At 35.5% G+C, this 19,048-nt stretch overlaps 1 protein-coding gene across 2 annotated transcripts in view; it reads right to left on the reverse strand.

Annotated features, from left to right (window-relative positions):
• Nucleotides 1–4,329: 4,329 nt before the first annotated feature.
• Nucleotides 4,330–19,048, reverse strand: part of LOC119642998 — a 35,374-nt gene continuing 20,655 nt past the window's right edge. The window contains exons 6-8 of one of the 2 annotated variants that reach the window (XM_038042346.1): nt 12,358–12,589; nt 8,976–9,109; nt 4,330–8,433 (exon numbers count right to left, since the gene is read on the reverse strand). In XM_038042346.1, the coding sequence (XP_037898274.1) occupies nt 8,278–8,433; nt 8,976–9,109; nt 12,358–12,589 (522 nt within the window). In that variant the 3' untranslated portion in view covers nt 4,330–8,277. Of the gene's footprint in view, nt 8,434–8,975; nt 9,110–12,357; nt 12,590–14,663; nt 14,748–19,048 lie in introns of those variants that run through there. The other variant, XM_038042347.1, reaches the window with a different exon arrangement.

Consider the following 19,048-nt stretch of genomic DNA (forward strand, 5'->3'; position numbering starts at 1 on the left):
CAAGACTAACTAGTGATGGTTTTAGATTTCTGTTTCAATATCACCAGTGTATCAGAATCTCAATGGTACATCTGACGCTCCCTCTCTCTGGTGGTGAGCGTAAAAAGCAATTAACGTTGTTTTAAAAGGGTAGTAATTTCAAACCAAAATCATTTTGAATTAATGATGTGTTCAAATTACCTTTTGGGATGATGTTTTGTTCTTGTTAACTATATTTCCTAAATAAGCAGCATATAAAATTTGATCACTGAGAAAAAAGACGAAAAGAAAAGTTAATTTTCTTTCCTTTTTTGCTCCTTTCTCCTGTTGCATCATTAGAAGCGATATTTTTTTCTTTGAACAACTTTACGTAAAAAAATACAAATATTTAAGTCTATTTATACATAAATATTAAATGACGTGGGTATAAAGGAAAAGGTATGATATAAAGCGAAACAAACTGAGCCAATATTTTAAAGAAAAAGGATGTAAATTTATAATGCCATTGCGGTAGTAAGGTTTTTTAAAATAAAACTGAAAGTTATACTATAAAAAATGTATAATTTTTTTTCACATTTAAGAATAAATATTTGAAAATTTAGAAGAACGATAAACTGTCTTTAAAGCCCCATGACATCTCCTCCCGGAAAAGTTACTTACGTAGAGAAGAAAATAGAGTTATAAGCATTTATTAAAAAATTTTTCGAATTTCGTTTCTTCATCTTAATTTGTAAACGATTTTTAAAAGTTTGGCTTTAAAATAATGAAGCATATCAAGCAAAGAAAAAGGAGAATTAGACTTTTAAGGAAAATTTTTTTATACCTGAATGTTGCTAATTTATTTTATTTTTTCAAACGCCGATTTTTCTCCATTAACAAACCAAAAGAAAAACAAGTAACAAAATTACTCTCACTACGTGGATACTACTCAAACATATACATAATAATCACAAAATGCCTCATTAAATGTGGATCTATCAGTTAGAAAATATTTTTAAGGGATTTTAAATCAGTATCCGTGATGTGCATTTGCCGTAAGTGTAGCATGGTCTTTATATTTTTATTTGCTGCATATACAATCTATATTTGTCGTGAACTGTTAGTTACAATTTTTTGCTTGTCGTGGGCATGTCACGCCTATTTTGAAGCTTGGCTGAGTTTTAAGTTCCTATTTAATGTCTGCATCCACAAGCGTTCCAAATTTCAGACGGTAAATAGACGAATGGGCACAAAGACAACATTCGGTTGAATAGCTGTAGCTGTAGAATATCACGCGGATTTACAAGAAGGTGAAGAAGAAGAAGAGAAAGTCGACGTTACGCGTGTTAAAGACGGAGTTCCAAATTTAGCGAATCTTCATTTTGCGCTAGTGATCATAACAACATAAGAATAAATAGTTCAAAACTTCTTTGCGAAGTTTTTTAATTACGTAGTAAAATGGCCAGAGTGCATAAAAAACATATATATACGTAAATTTTTTTGGAATCTGCGCTTTCCTACACAAGAAAATCCTTTTTTGCTCTTGCAGGTCCCCGGGTTAAAATTTCAGAAAATGAGACTGTGTTAGCGCAGCTTAGAATCAAAGTCTGGTAATATGCTATACCTACGACGAGTTAGGTAGATAGAAGAGCGTTTTATGTTTGATATAACCCTGCGTACGCAAGACGAATGGACACACGTCAAGGAAGGATGCAATCATATAAGCATTCGGACTTAAAGTATTTTGTAATTAAATCGAACTATTAAAAGAAGGACAAAATATGCACTTGTTGTCAGTTTGAATCCAAAGGCAATGTTTTCAGCGAATAACTTGCAGTACTCAAAACAATCTTTAAAATTGAAGATTGCGAACATTCATTCCACAGTAAATCAAGCTGCACATTTCGAAGATAAGTATTGTAATATTGATCATTTTGGAAGATATTTTTTTGGACTTCCCAAGTTTTATATTACATAATTAAAGAAATTTGTAGTTATCATTTGTGTACAACCACCCATCCATGTTTTCACATTCAGTTGCATGGAATAATCACGTTTTTAGATTCTTCACTGAAAATGTGAGTGTACGCCATTTTTTACCTCTGAAAGCATTGTTAAAATGAAGGCTAACGAATACAATTCAGATATATTAGGTTTTTTTTAACCTTCCCTAATCTTTGATGACAATAATATATAAAACGTAGTGAAAGAATCAAAACTATATGCCCCGAAAGTAATTATTGTCTATTATTGAGGCTGCAAGTGTGCTGCGACAGTGCACAGGTAAGGCGGGCCGAGTTCGCAAATGATAAAAATTACTCGAAGACGAGATGCGAAATAATCGCACAAAAATTACTCATGAAAAGCGATCACGGTGGAAGGGATTGCGCCCCACATCGCCTAGCTAACGAAATGAAAGTAACATGATATTCCATCTCCATCCGGCGAAACAAGAGAACGTCGTTTCTTACTTCAGCCACTTGTACAGTAAGAAAAAAGTGCCGTAAGTTTTAAATCGTTAATAGAACTGACAGGATAAGAAAAATATGAACTTGAGTTCCATATAGTAGAAGGTGAATTTGATTAATTTTTTTATGGTAACAATTTTTCTTATCAAGACTACTATTTCAAACTTTGATTTTGAAAGTTGCCGGGGATGTGAAATTTGCTGTGAAGCCTCGCGAAATGCAGACCGCAAGCGATCAAATAAAAGTTCCATGTGTCCTGTGAACAGAATTAAAAAGAGCCACCTCACTAAATACCGGAAAATGTTCGAATACAACGTTGTACTTTCTTATAATACTACGCACTCAATGAACACTCTGTGATAAACACCGTCAACAGGTGGCTTAGAGTTTTTTCGCCCACGTTCTTGTTTTTAGAAACACATTGAACTTTATGGGCTATGTCGCGACTAGTTTTACAAAAATAAAACTAAATTAACATTTCTTTTACAAAATTTATCAACGATACGAAAGTTATCAAGGAGAACTGCTAAATGTAGAAATGCAACCGAGAATATTGCAAAGCGACCAAGTAGATGCCCCAATTAACCGAACTGATGAGGAACAAGACGATGCAAGTGAACACATTAACAATGACGATGGTACTGATGAAACTATTTTCCGAGCTAAATTCCGAACGTTGGACCATTTGTGTATATCAACGGGTAAAACCGTTTCGTAACCGGTCGACCAATGAGCCAGCACGCCGAGCGAGAAATTGATTGCGCCGCGAATAATATATGCTTCACTATAGCGAAATATTTTGAATATAGACATATTTCTAAGCATTCTACTAAGAGAGAATTTGATATTTAAATAAGTGCAACAATCCACTCTATGCGACAGGTTAAATGTCTTAGGAGAGTAATAGATGTAGAGTTCGCGACAGTACGTCGTTTGCAGCCCTTCAATACTAATAAGTTACTTTGATTAAACAAATGGACCCGTCTATCGTTCACCCCAAATCGGTTCCGAGCCCCATGGTAGACGCAAATAGTACAGGCATAGGACACGGGACCGACGTTGTTGTTGTCGCCAAAAATGTCAAATAATGATCGACCGTGCTGCTTTACCACCGCAAATGCGTTGCCTCAAAACTGACGCCAATCTTATGAATCAAAACAGAATTTTGATATACAGCTTAATATCACAATAAGGGCAAGGAGAAGGATAACGACTTGAAGCTATTAATTTTTAATAGACATGAACGGTTATGTGTTGACGATCGTCTCCTAAGGACTTATGACCTACAACTCAACGCACGGCATGAACGCTTTTCTACTGAATAGTCAGCCGGCGATAGAGCGCAATCAAGATCTTACGGAACATGATATATGTAGGTCTTCACGAAGCTATAGGCCTAGCCTCCTACATATGACCAAGAAGACAAAAGCATATGATTGAATGAATCATATTGTACAATGATTTTGATTTGGTATTCCGGGGCTTACTGGTGTAAAAATTACGCATGGTTTCAAATTAAATACAAGAAATTGAACTAAATAAGCGCAAACATTGTGGCTCACCACTTTAAAATTGAAAGAGGAAAAGAAACGATGCACGCAAATTTCGTTAATAAGATTTTGAAATTTAGCGAGTTTTTAGAAACGTTTCATCGAAAATGCTTTCGCATACTTACTATTCTGGAAATTGAATGCTTTCAAGTATTGAGAGAGTCGCAAAAATGAAAACTAGAGGCATACAAATATCAATAACCTGAATTCCTAGTTTCTTCAAATTAAACGACGGCTATATAAAATAGGAACGCTAAGTAAGACGTGATACTTCTTTATAAACCTTTTTAAATTTCCGTTTTATAACTTTTGTAATTTTCACAATTTTGTTAATCAATCCTATTAAAGCAAAAAATAGTTGATACACAAATAAGCAATATGCTACAATAAAATTAATTTTTTATAAAAGAAAAAAAAACAGGGTATCCAGCAGAAGAATCTCATGCAGAACCGATCATTGTTTCGATTCTTTCTGCAGAAAGTCGTCGAGAGGTCAATGTGTACTTCTTATGTCGAGAAATTTCCGTTTGGCCGCACGACAATTCAACAGACGACGGCATCTCCTTGATCTGGAGGGTAACTACGTATCTTTTAAATAACTTCCTTCCGCAACCAGGGGAAAAGTTATTATTCGTTCCTGTTTGCTTCTGCTTGGCTTTTGCTATCGTTCTCGCTGGTGTCATTCAGCTGCACGAATACGCAAAAATAAACAACAAACTTATGTTTATATTTATTTACGACTGCCGAAAGTCAAAAAGTAAACAATCGACCTTTCTCTTAGATTAAACAGAGGGCAAAGTGCCTAAAAATCTTCAAATTTTAGAGCAAGAAGCACATCCTATCATGTAAGATTTGCATATTGATGAACACAACTAGATTGTTTATAAATATTATTTAACGATAACTTACTTACATTTCACAAATTTAAATGTTTTAACTTTTTGTTTGCAACTGTTTTTTCTTACAAACTTAACTCTAAAAGACATTTTCGTGGTAAGCATGTAAGCATGTAAGCATTGTAAGCATGTGTATGTAAAGCAAACTCGTTGACAACGTTAGCTATTCCGCCCTCGTCAGAAATGGTGTAAATGAGAAATAAGACATTTGACCGTTGTTTTGCGTACATAAATTGCAAGAAGAATAGTCATCGAACGACATTGAGTGCTATCGCAAACGTTAGCAAAAATCAGTAACAAGTTCCTCATGACATTTAGTGTAGACCCCTTAAAATTTTTTGCATATTGCAGCCTTCCCCCAATTTTTATTCAATTTTTATTTTTTAAGATAACGTTTATATTCCTAACATCACGAGTGCCTGAGCATGGCATTTGCCTTACCATGCGATTTGTGGACTTCCCAGCTTTTCCCGTAATACTCTAGTATACTTTTTCATATATGAATTCGTCCTTACTTTGTGTTTATTGCCACTTTTTCTCGGTAGGTGACGTAGAGCGTAATTTAATGGAACGTGATTGGCATTCGCCCACATGATCGTTTATCTTGTGGCGGACACATTTTGCACATTTGCACCGGTGGTCGCCTTTATTTCAGAAGTACTGAGTATCTCTTTCGGTTCGTCAGATTTCCAACCAGCTTACTGCTGCATAAAGCTTCTCTTCTAGGGCTCGCAACTGGATATAAAATTGACTTACTGCTTTGTTTACTTTCTTTGTGAGAAAGCCCACATTAACATCAAATATATTGTATAATAATATTTTGATTGTCTTGAAAATTTTTGCCTTAATTTCTTATTGTTGATTCTTTAATTCGCCAGATTATCCTGGTGCTGGTTGCTGTTCTTTATCGAATTTTGATCATTCTGTGTAGGTGTGCCTCGCTCTTTTGATTAATAATTATTGTGTTCGCCTTTGTTTTTCCATTTTTGACCTCTCTAATAGTCAGCATTTTCGATCTTGGGTGTTATTTATCGCGTTTATTCGCTCAATTTTTACGAGATAGCGGCCAGCACTGCATTTTCTTGTTGCCTTTTTCTTCGCATTACTATCTATCAGTTGTTGTTGTACTTTCTTCTTGTTGTCCACTTCGACAATCTTACCCGCTCGATCTTTCCTGGCAGTGTTGCGTTGGAATTCATATATGGAAAGATCGTTCCCATCACTTTGTAGCCGCTCCTTTAGCCGACGCTGTTGTTCACCCTCACCAGCAACTATGATTAGATTTATTCCTTAGCCATATTCGAACTATTGTTCTTCAAAATCTTTTAATTTTGCCATCGGGCTCGCCTTTTTTTTCAATCCCCACTTCTGATCTGTTGGTCATGATATTCCTTCAATTCAGTTCGTACCGATGAATTATGAATAGCATAGAAATTTATATGCAAGATTAGAAAGACTACCCAGAGAAAATTGTTTACAAAATTAAAGGAAATTATCCACAACAATTAAAGATTTACCATTTCACGGCGCTTCATTCACTGGGACGTTTTTTGTTCCTTCAATTGGTCTCCCAATCATTTGAAAACTGGGTTGTCAATAAATATTGGGCGCTTTTTATACTTGTAAGAAATCTTATGATATAAATATATATCATTGACCAGTATTAGCCATTATTCGATTTTACCCAGTCGGTTCATCTAACTACCTAGAATTGCGGATGGAAAGTTGGCATTCGCAAAAATTTTTATGAAAAACTTAAACTCAATATAAACACTTTCAAGTGATGACCACTGGTCAGATCCGAAACTTAACAGAAATTAGTGTGAAAAAACTTGCGGGCTTTTCGAGACGCCCACAATTAAAAAAGAGGTTCATAATTTGTATGCAAGAGTTGAAATTATGCCAATGGGCATAAGAGGGTCGCCGTAAGGTGTATAAAAAGTTTTGATTTTCTTTACTTTACAGTTTTATAATCAATTAAAAAAATTTTTTTTTTTAATTTTTAAGGCTTTTACAATGGTGGATAGATGAAAATATATCTGTTTCGTTGTGAATAGCGAATATTGCACGATCGTAGGTTCATTTACAACTTAGGGACCCGCCCCGTACGCTTTCAACTTAAATTTATTTTAAATATCTGCTATGTTTTTGCAAATATTTACAGAGGTTATAGAACTAATTGTGGTAGATCTGATAAACAATAAATAAAATAAATAAATAAATATAGTTAAATTCATAAAAATAAGATTCTTTTGTAGTCCGAACTAATAGCTAATACGAGGTTAAAATAAGCCCGGTAAGCGGAGAATTATTAGGTGAATAAAGAATGGATATGCGAAGCTATAACTAGAGTAAGTTTAAACTAGCTACATAACATCAGGTAATATGTAATGGAAAATTGATAAATGGACAACCGTTAATTAACAACGTGAACAAGCGGATGAGTGAAGTGGTGAAATAGATAAGAACTAACGAATAATAAATAATCCATAATATCCGACAAAATGAAAAAGTGGATATCATAAAGCAGTTGTTGATGCAAAACCTTGCAACTTATATAAACGAACTTTTTAACGCTAAGACAACTTAGTAACCTTAATTGCGTTTAGTGGGATATACGTTCGTTTCACCTGAATTTGAAATCGGTCTTAACAGTAAAGACGAAAGAAGATTTTATGAAAAAGATTTGCAAAACGAAAACTATGCAAATTTCGCTAGTAAACTAGGCAGTGGACGGATTTGGTTGAGTCATAACCTCAACTTAAGTTAGCCTTACCGGAAATTATATTACTTTACATCAATTGCATGGAGTTCAATGTCAGAGATTATTTTCGCTTGCAGGTGTGTTGTCTACACAAGCAGCGAAATGTTTGAGAAAGCAGTACTTGATCCCGAAACGTTAGCTGCTAAGCATGCGAGAGCACAATACAAAATATATAATTTTAATGATTCCCCTTATACAAGTTTAACAGCGAGCATATTAATGTGCTAGATTCTCATCTTAGCGGCACAGGTTAATAAAGAACACCAAAATATTGACACTATATGAAGAAAATGTTACAAAAGCGGAATGTGGGGATTGTTCATTATTGTTGACCAGTCTAATATTTAAAAGCATATATGAATTTATATCTATTATTATTAAATTAAGTATTAATGTCCTCGTTAAAATCACCTTTTATGTACAATACATGCACATATTAAGATTTGAATTGTCTATTTTCCACTCTCCTTCTTCTATTTCTTGTTTTTGTTTATTTTGTAAATATCAATTTGGTATTCGTTCGTTTAATTATTCGCATATGTTTGAATGCATATAACATTCTTTTAAGCAGTATGGGAAATATTTATCGTTTATATACAAGCATATATACATATATACTTATGTATGTTGATTTCAATGTTTTATGTTAACTTATTATTTGCACTGGCAACAAGATTAAGAGGCGCAACAAAATCATCATTTCCTTCATTTAATTTTTTGGAAGCCTGTTCCACGTTTGATTGTTTCTTTCCATCTGTTTCCGCCTTTCCTGAAATCGGGCCATTATTTTTGATGAACTAAAAAGAATATTGCAAATTAAATCGCCTACAAATAATCAGTTCTTAAGTTCACATGATTAGAGCAAAACTATACGCATGGTTATTTATGACTAACAGGACGAAAGGAATTATTTTTAATATTAATGTCCCAAAGTCGGATACAATTGTCATTTAGATATAAAAAAAGCAAACGAGGCAATAGACTTGAATATTCATAAGATGCATCCTTCTTTTGTATAAAAAAGAAAAACGATACACATTTAGGTAATTTTTATTTCAAGTTGTTTCGTTATTCAATACATGTTTTACCTAGTATATTTCCACATCAACTTCCGCTGTCATTATAAATCAACGTCTCTCCAAAAAAATTGGACATTTGTAAACGCCAATTGTATTGACGTTATATTTAGTCTTCCCTATATTGAACATTTAAACGTTCTTAAGCAAGGTTTTATAAGACGAACAGTGAAAGAAATTTGCTCACAGTAAAGAAGAGCAGACGAAAAAGCGTCAGTAAAGCAAATTCAATTTTTAAAACTGATTAAATACTTTATTCTTACCGTTATAATATCTTTATTCGCATAGCCCCCAAATCGTAGCTTCAGGTCTTCAGATTTCTCATTTATTGAAGTAGAAATGCCTTCCAGATATTTTTTTTCTGTTGTTTCTGCTGCGTAATTATCTGATTTATTCCCTTGAAAAGAAAGCAGGTATACTATTTTAGGATTTATATTAGTGTAAAATTATAATATAATATAATAAATATATTACTATCGCTAAAACGAAGTTAACGAAAAAAAATAAATTACAAGAGTCAAGTCTTGTAGCACTAGTATCTAAGACTTTATTTAATAAATACATATAATATTTTAGTATTTAAGTTTAAGTTAAGTAAGTAAAAAAAAGACTTATTATTATTTTCGATATCAACATGTTTTTTAAATTCTACACGGCAAGTATTTTTAACCTTTGCCCTCAAAGAGCTCTTAAGTAAATGCGCTTCCTTAAGGATAATATGCAAACTGGAGGAATTATTTAATCTTCTTGTTTTCATGTAAATAGAACGATTATTTAAAAAAATTGTTTAAATCAACTTTTACTTAAGTCGCTAAGAAGTGGGAAATAAATTTCACAATCACTATATGAAGAATATTTCAATTAGTAGAAAATTCAATTTAGTTGTTATCGTGACTAAACATATGTGAGGAACTGCCTAAAGAGTCGGTTGTCAGCTTTTCATTTAAGACATCTTTGGTGTGATATTTTGTCTGGAGGTGTGACAAACCCGTACTTTTTTGAAAATGAGGAATGCGTAAGACAACCCGTCAAATTCTATCGCCTCAGTCACATGATTACCAACTTTGTTTGGTGTGAAATTCAATATATGAATTTTGAATGGATCAATTGGTCAATTTTACGTTTTGGTGATACGAACTGGCCACCAAAATCGCGCTACTTATTATCGTTAGACCGTTTTTTGTGAGGTTTGAGCCGCGGATAATGTTGGGGATCCCCCAAAGATCTGCGTTGGCCATATGCTGACTTTAGGAAGAAAGACTTTGACTTTTTTCCCGCTTTGTCCAAATAAGAAGAGGCTTCTCTGAGATTGGGAAGGAGCTAACGTCTTTAGTTGAGAACTTTCAGGCTCATACGATCTTCTTTGATGGATTTAGTAAGTTGGACTCCTCGCAAAGGTCACGAAATGGGAAACAGTCTGCATGTGGTGCGGCATGTGAGCCTTGTCCTCCCGCCGTTCTTAGTACTCATGTTCCGGTCCCCATCCTTCTCCATGTCGAAAATTCTTTTAAAAACGCAAGAGTTACTCAATTTGCGAGCACGAACACTAACGTTAACGCACGTCGTAGCATATCGCGTATCAGTTACATGGATGAGGCAAAAATGCCTCTTCCTACTCGATCTGATCCGCCTATATCTTTAAGAGTGAAAAAATGCTACTTCCTCTCCTAACTCTTCCTTTCTAGCGCAGTGGAGGGTGGTTGAAAGCCTATTTTTTTCAAAACAAGAAATTCTCCACATATGGCTTCTGATATTGGGTTTATAAATACCGCGAGCTTAGTGGCTGTTCCACTGAGGAATATCCAGGCCAACGTCGGAAACCTCCTATGAGAGTGCTAAGAGATATTTGGCGGAAAAAAGTAAGCTTGATTAGCATTTTTAAATCATCAACTGCTTAACTTATAACTCTTCGGATATGGCAACAGCGCTGGGTATCTTTAATTTTCCTCATGTCACTTGGTGTCCTCGTGAAGTTTGTAGTTATTACTGTTACTACATCTGATAGAGCTAATATGTTTTTCAACGAAACGCCAAATTGTGATGGGAGAGTCCTGCATCTTTGTTTTGCAAATTTCTCAGGAAACTTCTTAACTGTAGTTCATATTTAAGTCTACCTGAGCATGTGTATGATGCATCACATAGTCTATCCTTCCAATATCTGCGTGGTAATTGATTCATGCGATGATCGTGAAATTGTGAACTTCGTTGGGTACATTTTTCATTGTAACCTCGCTACTAACAGCTCTACGTCTATAAATGATTACCTTTACCCTATACATAATTCTGTTGCCTTTCCAAATGTTGTAATTTCTCAACAGGTACTTTATTGGTCGAGGTCATTAAAGCAAACACATCACTGATGGCCATCACACATTCTTCGTGTTGTGTGCGGGGGAACTATGTGATGAATTTTCTAATTTTTTAATTTTTCTCTGCGAACAATTTTAATTATGGTTGGAAAGTTGCTTTTTGATCTCACGATATAAGAGTGGAAATAGACTAGCTAGTTGTCAACTAGCCATTCGCCATTAATACACCTATTTCTCCGTTCCAGCATGCCTTCCTCAAGGAAAGATCAACTATTGCGAACTTGCTACAATTTACTTCTTCTATGTTCTTCTACGTTTACCTTCTCTCCTAGGTGTTCAAGGCGTTTTCGTCGTTTTTCTCACAAACAGGTGTTTTTTAAATGGATTTTAATAAGGCTTCTGATAAAATTACTGCTGTTTAAACTTCAGCCGTGTTTGCTACATATTTGCAGAATAAATCCTTTAGAGTTGTATTCAACTCTGTTTCCTCTGACGACTTCTCTGTGACCTTAGCGATCCCGCATTTCACTCACTTAGGACCCCGTCTATTTATCCATTATATTAGTGATCTTTTATCGGTGATTAAGTTTGGTTATATACTAATGTATGCTTAAGACTGTTCTATACCGTCAAGGTGGCAACGTACTCATATGGCCTATAATCTGATTTAGACAATAGGGCTGCTTGGTGCTCGTTTAATTTTATGGAGCTCAACTTAAAAAAGTGTAAGAAGCTCTCATTCGCAAGGAAGTATACATCATGTACGGAATACTTTATAGATTCGTAGAATTTGGAAAATGTAGAGCCATTTTTCGAATATATATAATATTTTTATAAGATTTTTATTGTTTAAATTATATTCTTATGTGCTTATAAAATCGGCTGCACATGTTATAGTAGCTATGTTTTTACTATAAAGTAGCTCGTGTTTTGCGTAGCTTGTTATGCACTAGGAAGGTATTATAAATTTTGTTGTAGATATTCTATGATTACTCTTACGCGATCATTAGTTGAAATATTTATAACCTAGTTGGATAAATAAATAAATAAACAAACACGAAAGAGATCAGACGTGTAAGGCAGCGTTTAAGATTTGATTGCACTTGTATGGAAATAGAAAGAAAGAGGGACTTCGTGCAACACGAACTAGGACTAATGAATAGCGCTAATTCTATTTAGCAAAAGAATGATTGTGCAAGTTATTCTTTTTGTTTTAGCTTGCGGGATTCACTGCATAAACTTTGCCGCGCGCATATCAAGAGTCCGAAATACCCTAACAAGTGCCTGCTGATACACATATAAAAAAACATGTCTGTAAATTTATCATTCGACTTACTTTTTTTTTCCGATTTTTCAGAATCCTTCGGTCGTCTTCGGCGAGTGTGAATTGTATCCCTTCTCATTGAATGTGGTCTATTGATTCCATGCAATTTAAAATATAAACCGCAGGCATTACATACAATTTCTCCACGTATATTTCTTCTCCAAATAGTGGTTGTCAATGTGCCACAATTCGAGCACGACATACCCTTTTGTGCACTATTCGCTGAGGTAGAGTTTTTCGGATTCTGTGGAACAAAAGAAATAAAATTTGACTTATCTAAAATAAGCTTTATATATTAGCCAAATATATTGCTTGTGGTTTGAAGACAAACTGATGACTCTTTCGTGTCAAAGAATGTACTGTATGTTATTATATTAGTTTGGGGAAAAAGAAATCCATTATTTTTATATGAACTTCAGGACTTTAATTAACATGCTTCGGATTGCCCGATTTGGGTCAAATATGCACCGTTTTGTTGTATGATTTGTTGCCATTTCAAAGGTAACTTCAAAATGCCTCTCTCATAGAAGTCCTGGTCTCTATTTGCAAAAAACTCTAGTAGTCGATTTTCACAATCCTCCCTAGATTCCAATTTTTTATCATTAAAGAAATTTTGCAATGCAAGAAAAAGATGATAATCGCTTGGTGCCAAGTCCGGACTGTACGGCGGATGCATTAAAACTTCCCAACCAAGCTCCCGAAGTTTCTGGCGAGTCACTGTAGATGTGTGTGGCTTAGCGTTGTCCTGGTGGAACACGACACCTGTCCTGTTGGCCAATTCTGGCCGTTTCTGGTCAATCGCTATCTTCAAACGGTCCAGTTGTTGACAGTAGAGATCAGAATTTAGCGTTTGGGCATATGGAAGCAACTCATAGTAAATAATCCCCTTCCAGTCCCACCAAATGCATAGCAAAACCTTCCTGGCTGTTAATCCTGGTTTGACCACCGTTTGAGGTGCTTCACCGCTCTTTGACCACGATCGTTTTCGCACAGGGTCATCGTATGTGATCCATTTCTCATCTCCAGTCACCATCCGTTTAAGAAATGGGTCTATCTCATTCCGTTTGGCCAAGGCTTCGCAGATGGAAATTCGATCCATCATGTTTTTTTCTGTTAATTGGTGTCGTACCCAAACATCGAGCTTCTTTTTGAATCCAGCTTTGTGTAAATGGTTTAAAACTGTTTTATGGTCGATTTTTAGCTCCTGGGCGATGTTACGACTGCTAACATGCCGGTCAACTTCGATCATTTCTCCGATTTTATCAACATTTTCAACGACCGGCCTACCTGTGCGAGGAGCATCTTTAACATCAAAAATTCCTGAACGGAATCTACGAAACCAAAATTGCACATAATTGGCTGTTACAGTATCGGAACCATAAACACCATTCACAATTTTAGCCGCCTGGCTTGCATTTTCGCCTTTGTCAAAGAAAAACTGTAAAATGTACCGGATTTTCTCTTTGTTCACTTCTATTTTTAACACGCTGTAACTCACAACTGAATCTACCAAACAAAAAACAGCAAAAGAATTTTTTTTACTGCGAAATGTCACCTTTCCAATGAGCATAAATATGAAATTGTTTGATCGATACTTTAAATAATGGATTTCTTTTTCCCCAAACTAATACATTCTATGATTTACCACCGTTTGGATACAGATTCGCCACAGGCGAATGGTTCATCTGGCGGCGTGTATCACCGGTGGCTCCCATCAGCTATAGTTTTGTTAGATGGAAAAAACTTTGTGGTTAAAAATAATTTTTTTATTGAAAAATTTAAAAGCTTATTTTTGTAGGTGGGTTACAGTTAATATGTTTACATATTCGTTCTTGTGGGTTTTTTTAAAACATTCAAGGCATAGTGGTGGTTCACCTTCGCCTTCTTTATTTCTCCTATCGTAAGAGGCATCTAGGATTGTTGTTGTTTTCTGGTGGTGGATAAAGATTTGTTTTCAACAACAAAGTTTGACTGTTCAGCATATCTATTTGTTTCTTTAACCATTAATTCTAGAAGATTGTCTGACAAAAATAACTGGTGCAAGAGAAAAGGATCGCAGTAATTAACATTTCCGTCCAAAAATTCCTCTTCTTCCATATACTGATATGTAAAACTGCTTCTTCCTGTGACCTGCTTCCATTCTGTCTTCTCATCGCTTTTTTCCTCCCAATCATAAATATCGTTTTCCTCTGTAGAAGATGAAAGCACCATCTGCCATTGGTCTTTTCCTGTGAAATACAATTGCAGACTCATCCCATGAATCATCTATTCCCGTAAAATCCATTTCATCCATTTTCTATGGGGCGAAAATGTTTCATACATATACAGATTTTACTGGCTATGTCTTGAAATTCTGCTTACCAGATAAAATCAACTTTTAATTCTTTTTAAATTTCCAAATTCTGTAAAAAATTAAAAACAAAGTTACACCTCAAGAACAGTTCACTATCTATTAGTAATCCGTAAGGACTAAAAAATAATTCATCAACACTCAGCTTTATATTTACAGAACCAACTAAAGCAAGTGCTTATCAAAAATCGAATAACGGGAAAATACAGTATAATTTTTCCATGGCCATACTTCATAACTAAACGGTAAATTCGTAGACGGCATGCACGCAACCATCCGTGGGTATGAGCGCTGCGTATATGATATAATAAACGTAGAATAAAAGGAAACTACACTTTTGAGTATCAAGTTTTGGTAAGGAACATTTTGTGCAAGGCGCCGCCAGATAAAGCAAAGTACGATTTTTGTTGCCGCCCAATGAACTAAAATAGGAAAAACTGCGTCGTGCTTAACGTGTTAAACCAAGTAATAACCATAATGTTGCTTTGATGAGAAGGACTGAATTGTCGTCAATTCGAAAGCCATTATTACGGTTTTATTAAGACGTTCAATTTGTTCACGCAAATTCCATTAGTAGTAAAAATTTAATCTCACGATTTATGAATCATTCATACAATGAAATTTCTCGGTTTTTACCTTGAAGTCATATCTCTAAGGAGCAAATTTCAGTAAATGTTGTTATTAAATTCCCGTTACGTTACTAACAACACGTCCGAATAATAATTTGATGTTTGGTGCACACATTTACAGTTATTGATACAACATTGATTGATTTATTGATTTTACATAATAAGTCGTTACGTAGAAAGTGATCGAAAAGATCAGTCGGGTTCGTCGTTAAGCCAAAACACGTAAGTGTGCTCAATCTCGTGAAAATATCTCAAAAGGTGCTACCTTTGGGTTGAACACAAGAATATTGGCAAGACAGACGGACAGCCAAACTTACGTCCATTCTAAAAGTGATTCAAACCCGATCGGTATAATAAAAAGTGATTTATCTCAAGTCAAGAGAGTTGTATTTAGTCGCACAAACTTAGCCTATCCTTGTACCACAAGTGATGTGGGGTATAATTGCGAATCTTTTGGTTGGCATTATGTAAGTTGTCTCAAAGCTTTCAGATATGAAAATGAAGATGGCATGTCTTGTCTACAAAAGCTGAGAAATGTGTCTATGCATAGATTGATAAGTACTTATGAAAATTTCAGACATTTTGAAGGCATGTTTCTTAATTCAAGATCGTCGGATTGGAGTACTTCTATGAAAAGTCTAATATTTGCGCTGTTATTAAGTACTTGGTTTTGCAAGACACTACATATACACAAGTTATATAGGTTGAATCCCACGCCAGGGGCTCCTCATTTGTCACGGCGCTAAAACATGGAAACATGGGTAGCTTTGAACGTTGAAAGCTATAAAACCACAACCAAAGATGAAAACTCGCTGGATGAGCGTCAAACAGCAAACAAGCATTGAGAAGCTTAATTCAGCGGACAGGAGACGAACGCAATTGGAACACTCTAAGTTTGTCAATCTCGGTAATAGGAAGATATCCCCTTCAAAATCAAATCAAATTTCTGGCTAGGAAAGACCATATAAAAAGTGGGGAGAAAAAAGGGTATGGCTTGTGAATACAGCCAACTTGAAAACAAGAACATCTTTTACGTAAATGGTCCCAGCACAACTAGGTGGAAAAGTCGAGTAATCTGATTAAAATAGTTAATTTCGATTCTATTTCTACTGGAAATTTACGTGGAAGTATCTTATTCATAAATACAATTACATTACGCTTAACCCGCGTTGCTTGTTTCTTGGTTTACTTATGAGCAGCGCTGAAAGCAATCGACAGCTGCAGACACAGGAATCGTACTGTAACTTTGGCAGGATAAAGGCGGTATATATGATTCCGACACCAACTAGCGTAAAGCATTTATTAAAAAGTTTTAAAAAGCCTTTCGCCGATTGTGTCTTACAATATTTTCAAGATGTACTCTGCTCAACGCGCATCATTTACTCTTATACCGTCAAGCGTTGTTGACTTTCCTGTCTTGATATGATCACAGAAAGGGTTGTGTTCATCACCTTGTCTGCGCGATAAGAGGTAGTACGTCTTGTTAGCATTACCGTCGATCTTATTTGCCAGATCCCGCCCAGATACTTTGAGGAAACTTCGTCGTTCGAGAGCGGTGCTGTCATCCGCAAATGAATAAATAAGGATTTTTGTTTACAGCATAGGTTTCTATGATACTCTTGATGTACTGTCAGAATAATGAAGCTATTAATGGACACCGCCGCAAAAATGTTCTCCACAAGTACCAGTCCCTGTCAATGTCCCCTCGCCGTACCAAAAAACAGCAAGAAGTTTTGGTCTACAATTAACAGGCATTCCGATTAAAAACGTACAAGTAGTAACTAAGCCGGCTGATAAGCCAATGTACTAGTTGACTGTCATGATTAAGCCTTAATACACTCCCCAGGTCGTTGCGCAGAATATTCAGCAAATGTCATGGCAGCATTTTCCCAGCTTGGTAGGAAATAGCCGATGGCCAATCATGTATGTATATACATATATATATACAAATTAACACATTAATGCGTGTTATCATCAAAAAAGGCTGTGACTAACAGTGCGATTGCAGTAAGAACGCGAAACCAGAATTTTGTGGCATTGGTAGCTTTATCAGCTGATATGTTTTAGCAAATAAAAAAGAATAGAAAAACGAAAGTGGTAAAGTTTGCAGCATACGATTTACTCGCAGAGGGAAGGCGTTCTGTGAAAATAGACTATAAAAAATACGTTTTTGTAAATTAACTGAAAAATAAAACCACGATCATCAAGGCTTCGTAATTTGTATACAAATGCGTAATAATTTATTATAAGTATATACGTAATTATGCCATAGTTAAACACATAATTATGCAATTTTGCAATTGCCGCCCGAAAGCAAACTGTTCATACATAGCTGAAACTATGGAAATCGTGATCAATTACCAGTTTATAATCGCAATGCGGCTTTCGCTCCATTCACTAATAACTCAATGATTTATCTCATAGAAAGATCGAAACAAGCTATTCGTTACAACAGCGAAAGGAAGGCCGTTTTTCTGGATATCTCCAAAATATTCGGCAAAGTATGACGTGGCGCTGCTGTCTACGAACTGATTGCATTTAGTATGGATAAAAATCTCGCTCGATTCGTTCGATGTGAATGAATTTCCTACAATTGCACAAGTGCCACAAGGCTTCATCCTTCGTTCATTTCTCTTTCGGACATTTATTGACGACCTTCTGTAAGCGATATCAAACGCTATTTATTCATAACAGCAGCTGCTCTCACTGGTTCTCTTTCAATATAGCAATATCGAGCTACAAAGTAAAACGTTCATTGTGAATAAAGTCACCAAAACATCTGAACGGGGATGGGCAATAATGCCAACAACGCGCAGTACAGTGTGTTATTAACATAATGAACACCTCATTTCCTTCGTTAATGTAAAAAAATTAGTAGATTTTAGTATTAGTGAATGCGAATACTAAATGACTTTCTTTGGGGGAACTGCGAAATCAGGGAAGTAGCAGTCAAGAGTTTACAGCACAATTAGCACTTGTTCTAGAGTTTCCAAATTTCGTCTGGACAGCCCCAACTATGGAATTGTTCAAATTCTTAAGAATATATTGAACACTGTGGATACCCTTAGGCGCAAGTCTTTCTGCTTATGTATAGACACCTGTTGAACAGTGCTCTATGAAGATAAGAGAATACAATAGAAATAACCAAGCAAAGTTACTGGCAAATCGTGAAATGTCGTAAAAAGAAGGCATAACAAAGGCAAGATTTGAAGAAAAACGGTTTCAGCTAGACCGGAGTAATTGAACTTAAAAACGAGACGGCCAAATCGGTAAGCTGCAAAAGCCATTACGACGCACAATGGGAGAAAAAATGATCTTGAGGAAAATCGAACCGCATGTGAATATGAAAGACATAGATGAAGCAGTCGAAAAGACAGAGATTGTCAACGGCTGCTGCAGGCGAGTCAGGCAAAAACAATGTAACATCAGGGAAGATTTTGGTCGCACCAAACAAGCGCTAATTGAAGCTGCAACATCTTTAGCTGTTCACCTATTGTAATGAGCCGGATATGGGAAAAAGAGACCAAGAAAATATGCTTCCAACGCGTAAAAGCAGGCTATCTGGGTGGAGGTCGTAGCGGAAGGAACCGCAGTTTCCTGTGCAGAACATGCCAGAAAAATAGACAAAAACCGAGATGCGGTTCATTATTTGTGCAGAGAAAGGGTTAACGAATATAAACCACTTTATGAGAAGCGCAGGATGCAATAAAGCTTACATGATGAA

The sequence above is a fragment of the Glossina fuscipes genome, unplaced genomic scaffold (assembly GCF_014805625.2).
Source record: "Glossina fuscipes isolate IAEA_lab_2018 unplaced genomic scaffold, Yale_Gfus_2 303, whole genome shotgun sequence".
Classification (NCBI taxonomy): Eukaryota; Metazoa; Arthropoda; class Insecta; order Diptera; family Glossinidae; genus Glossina; species Glossina fuscipes.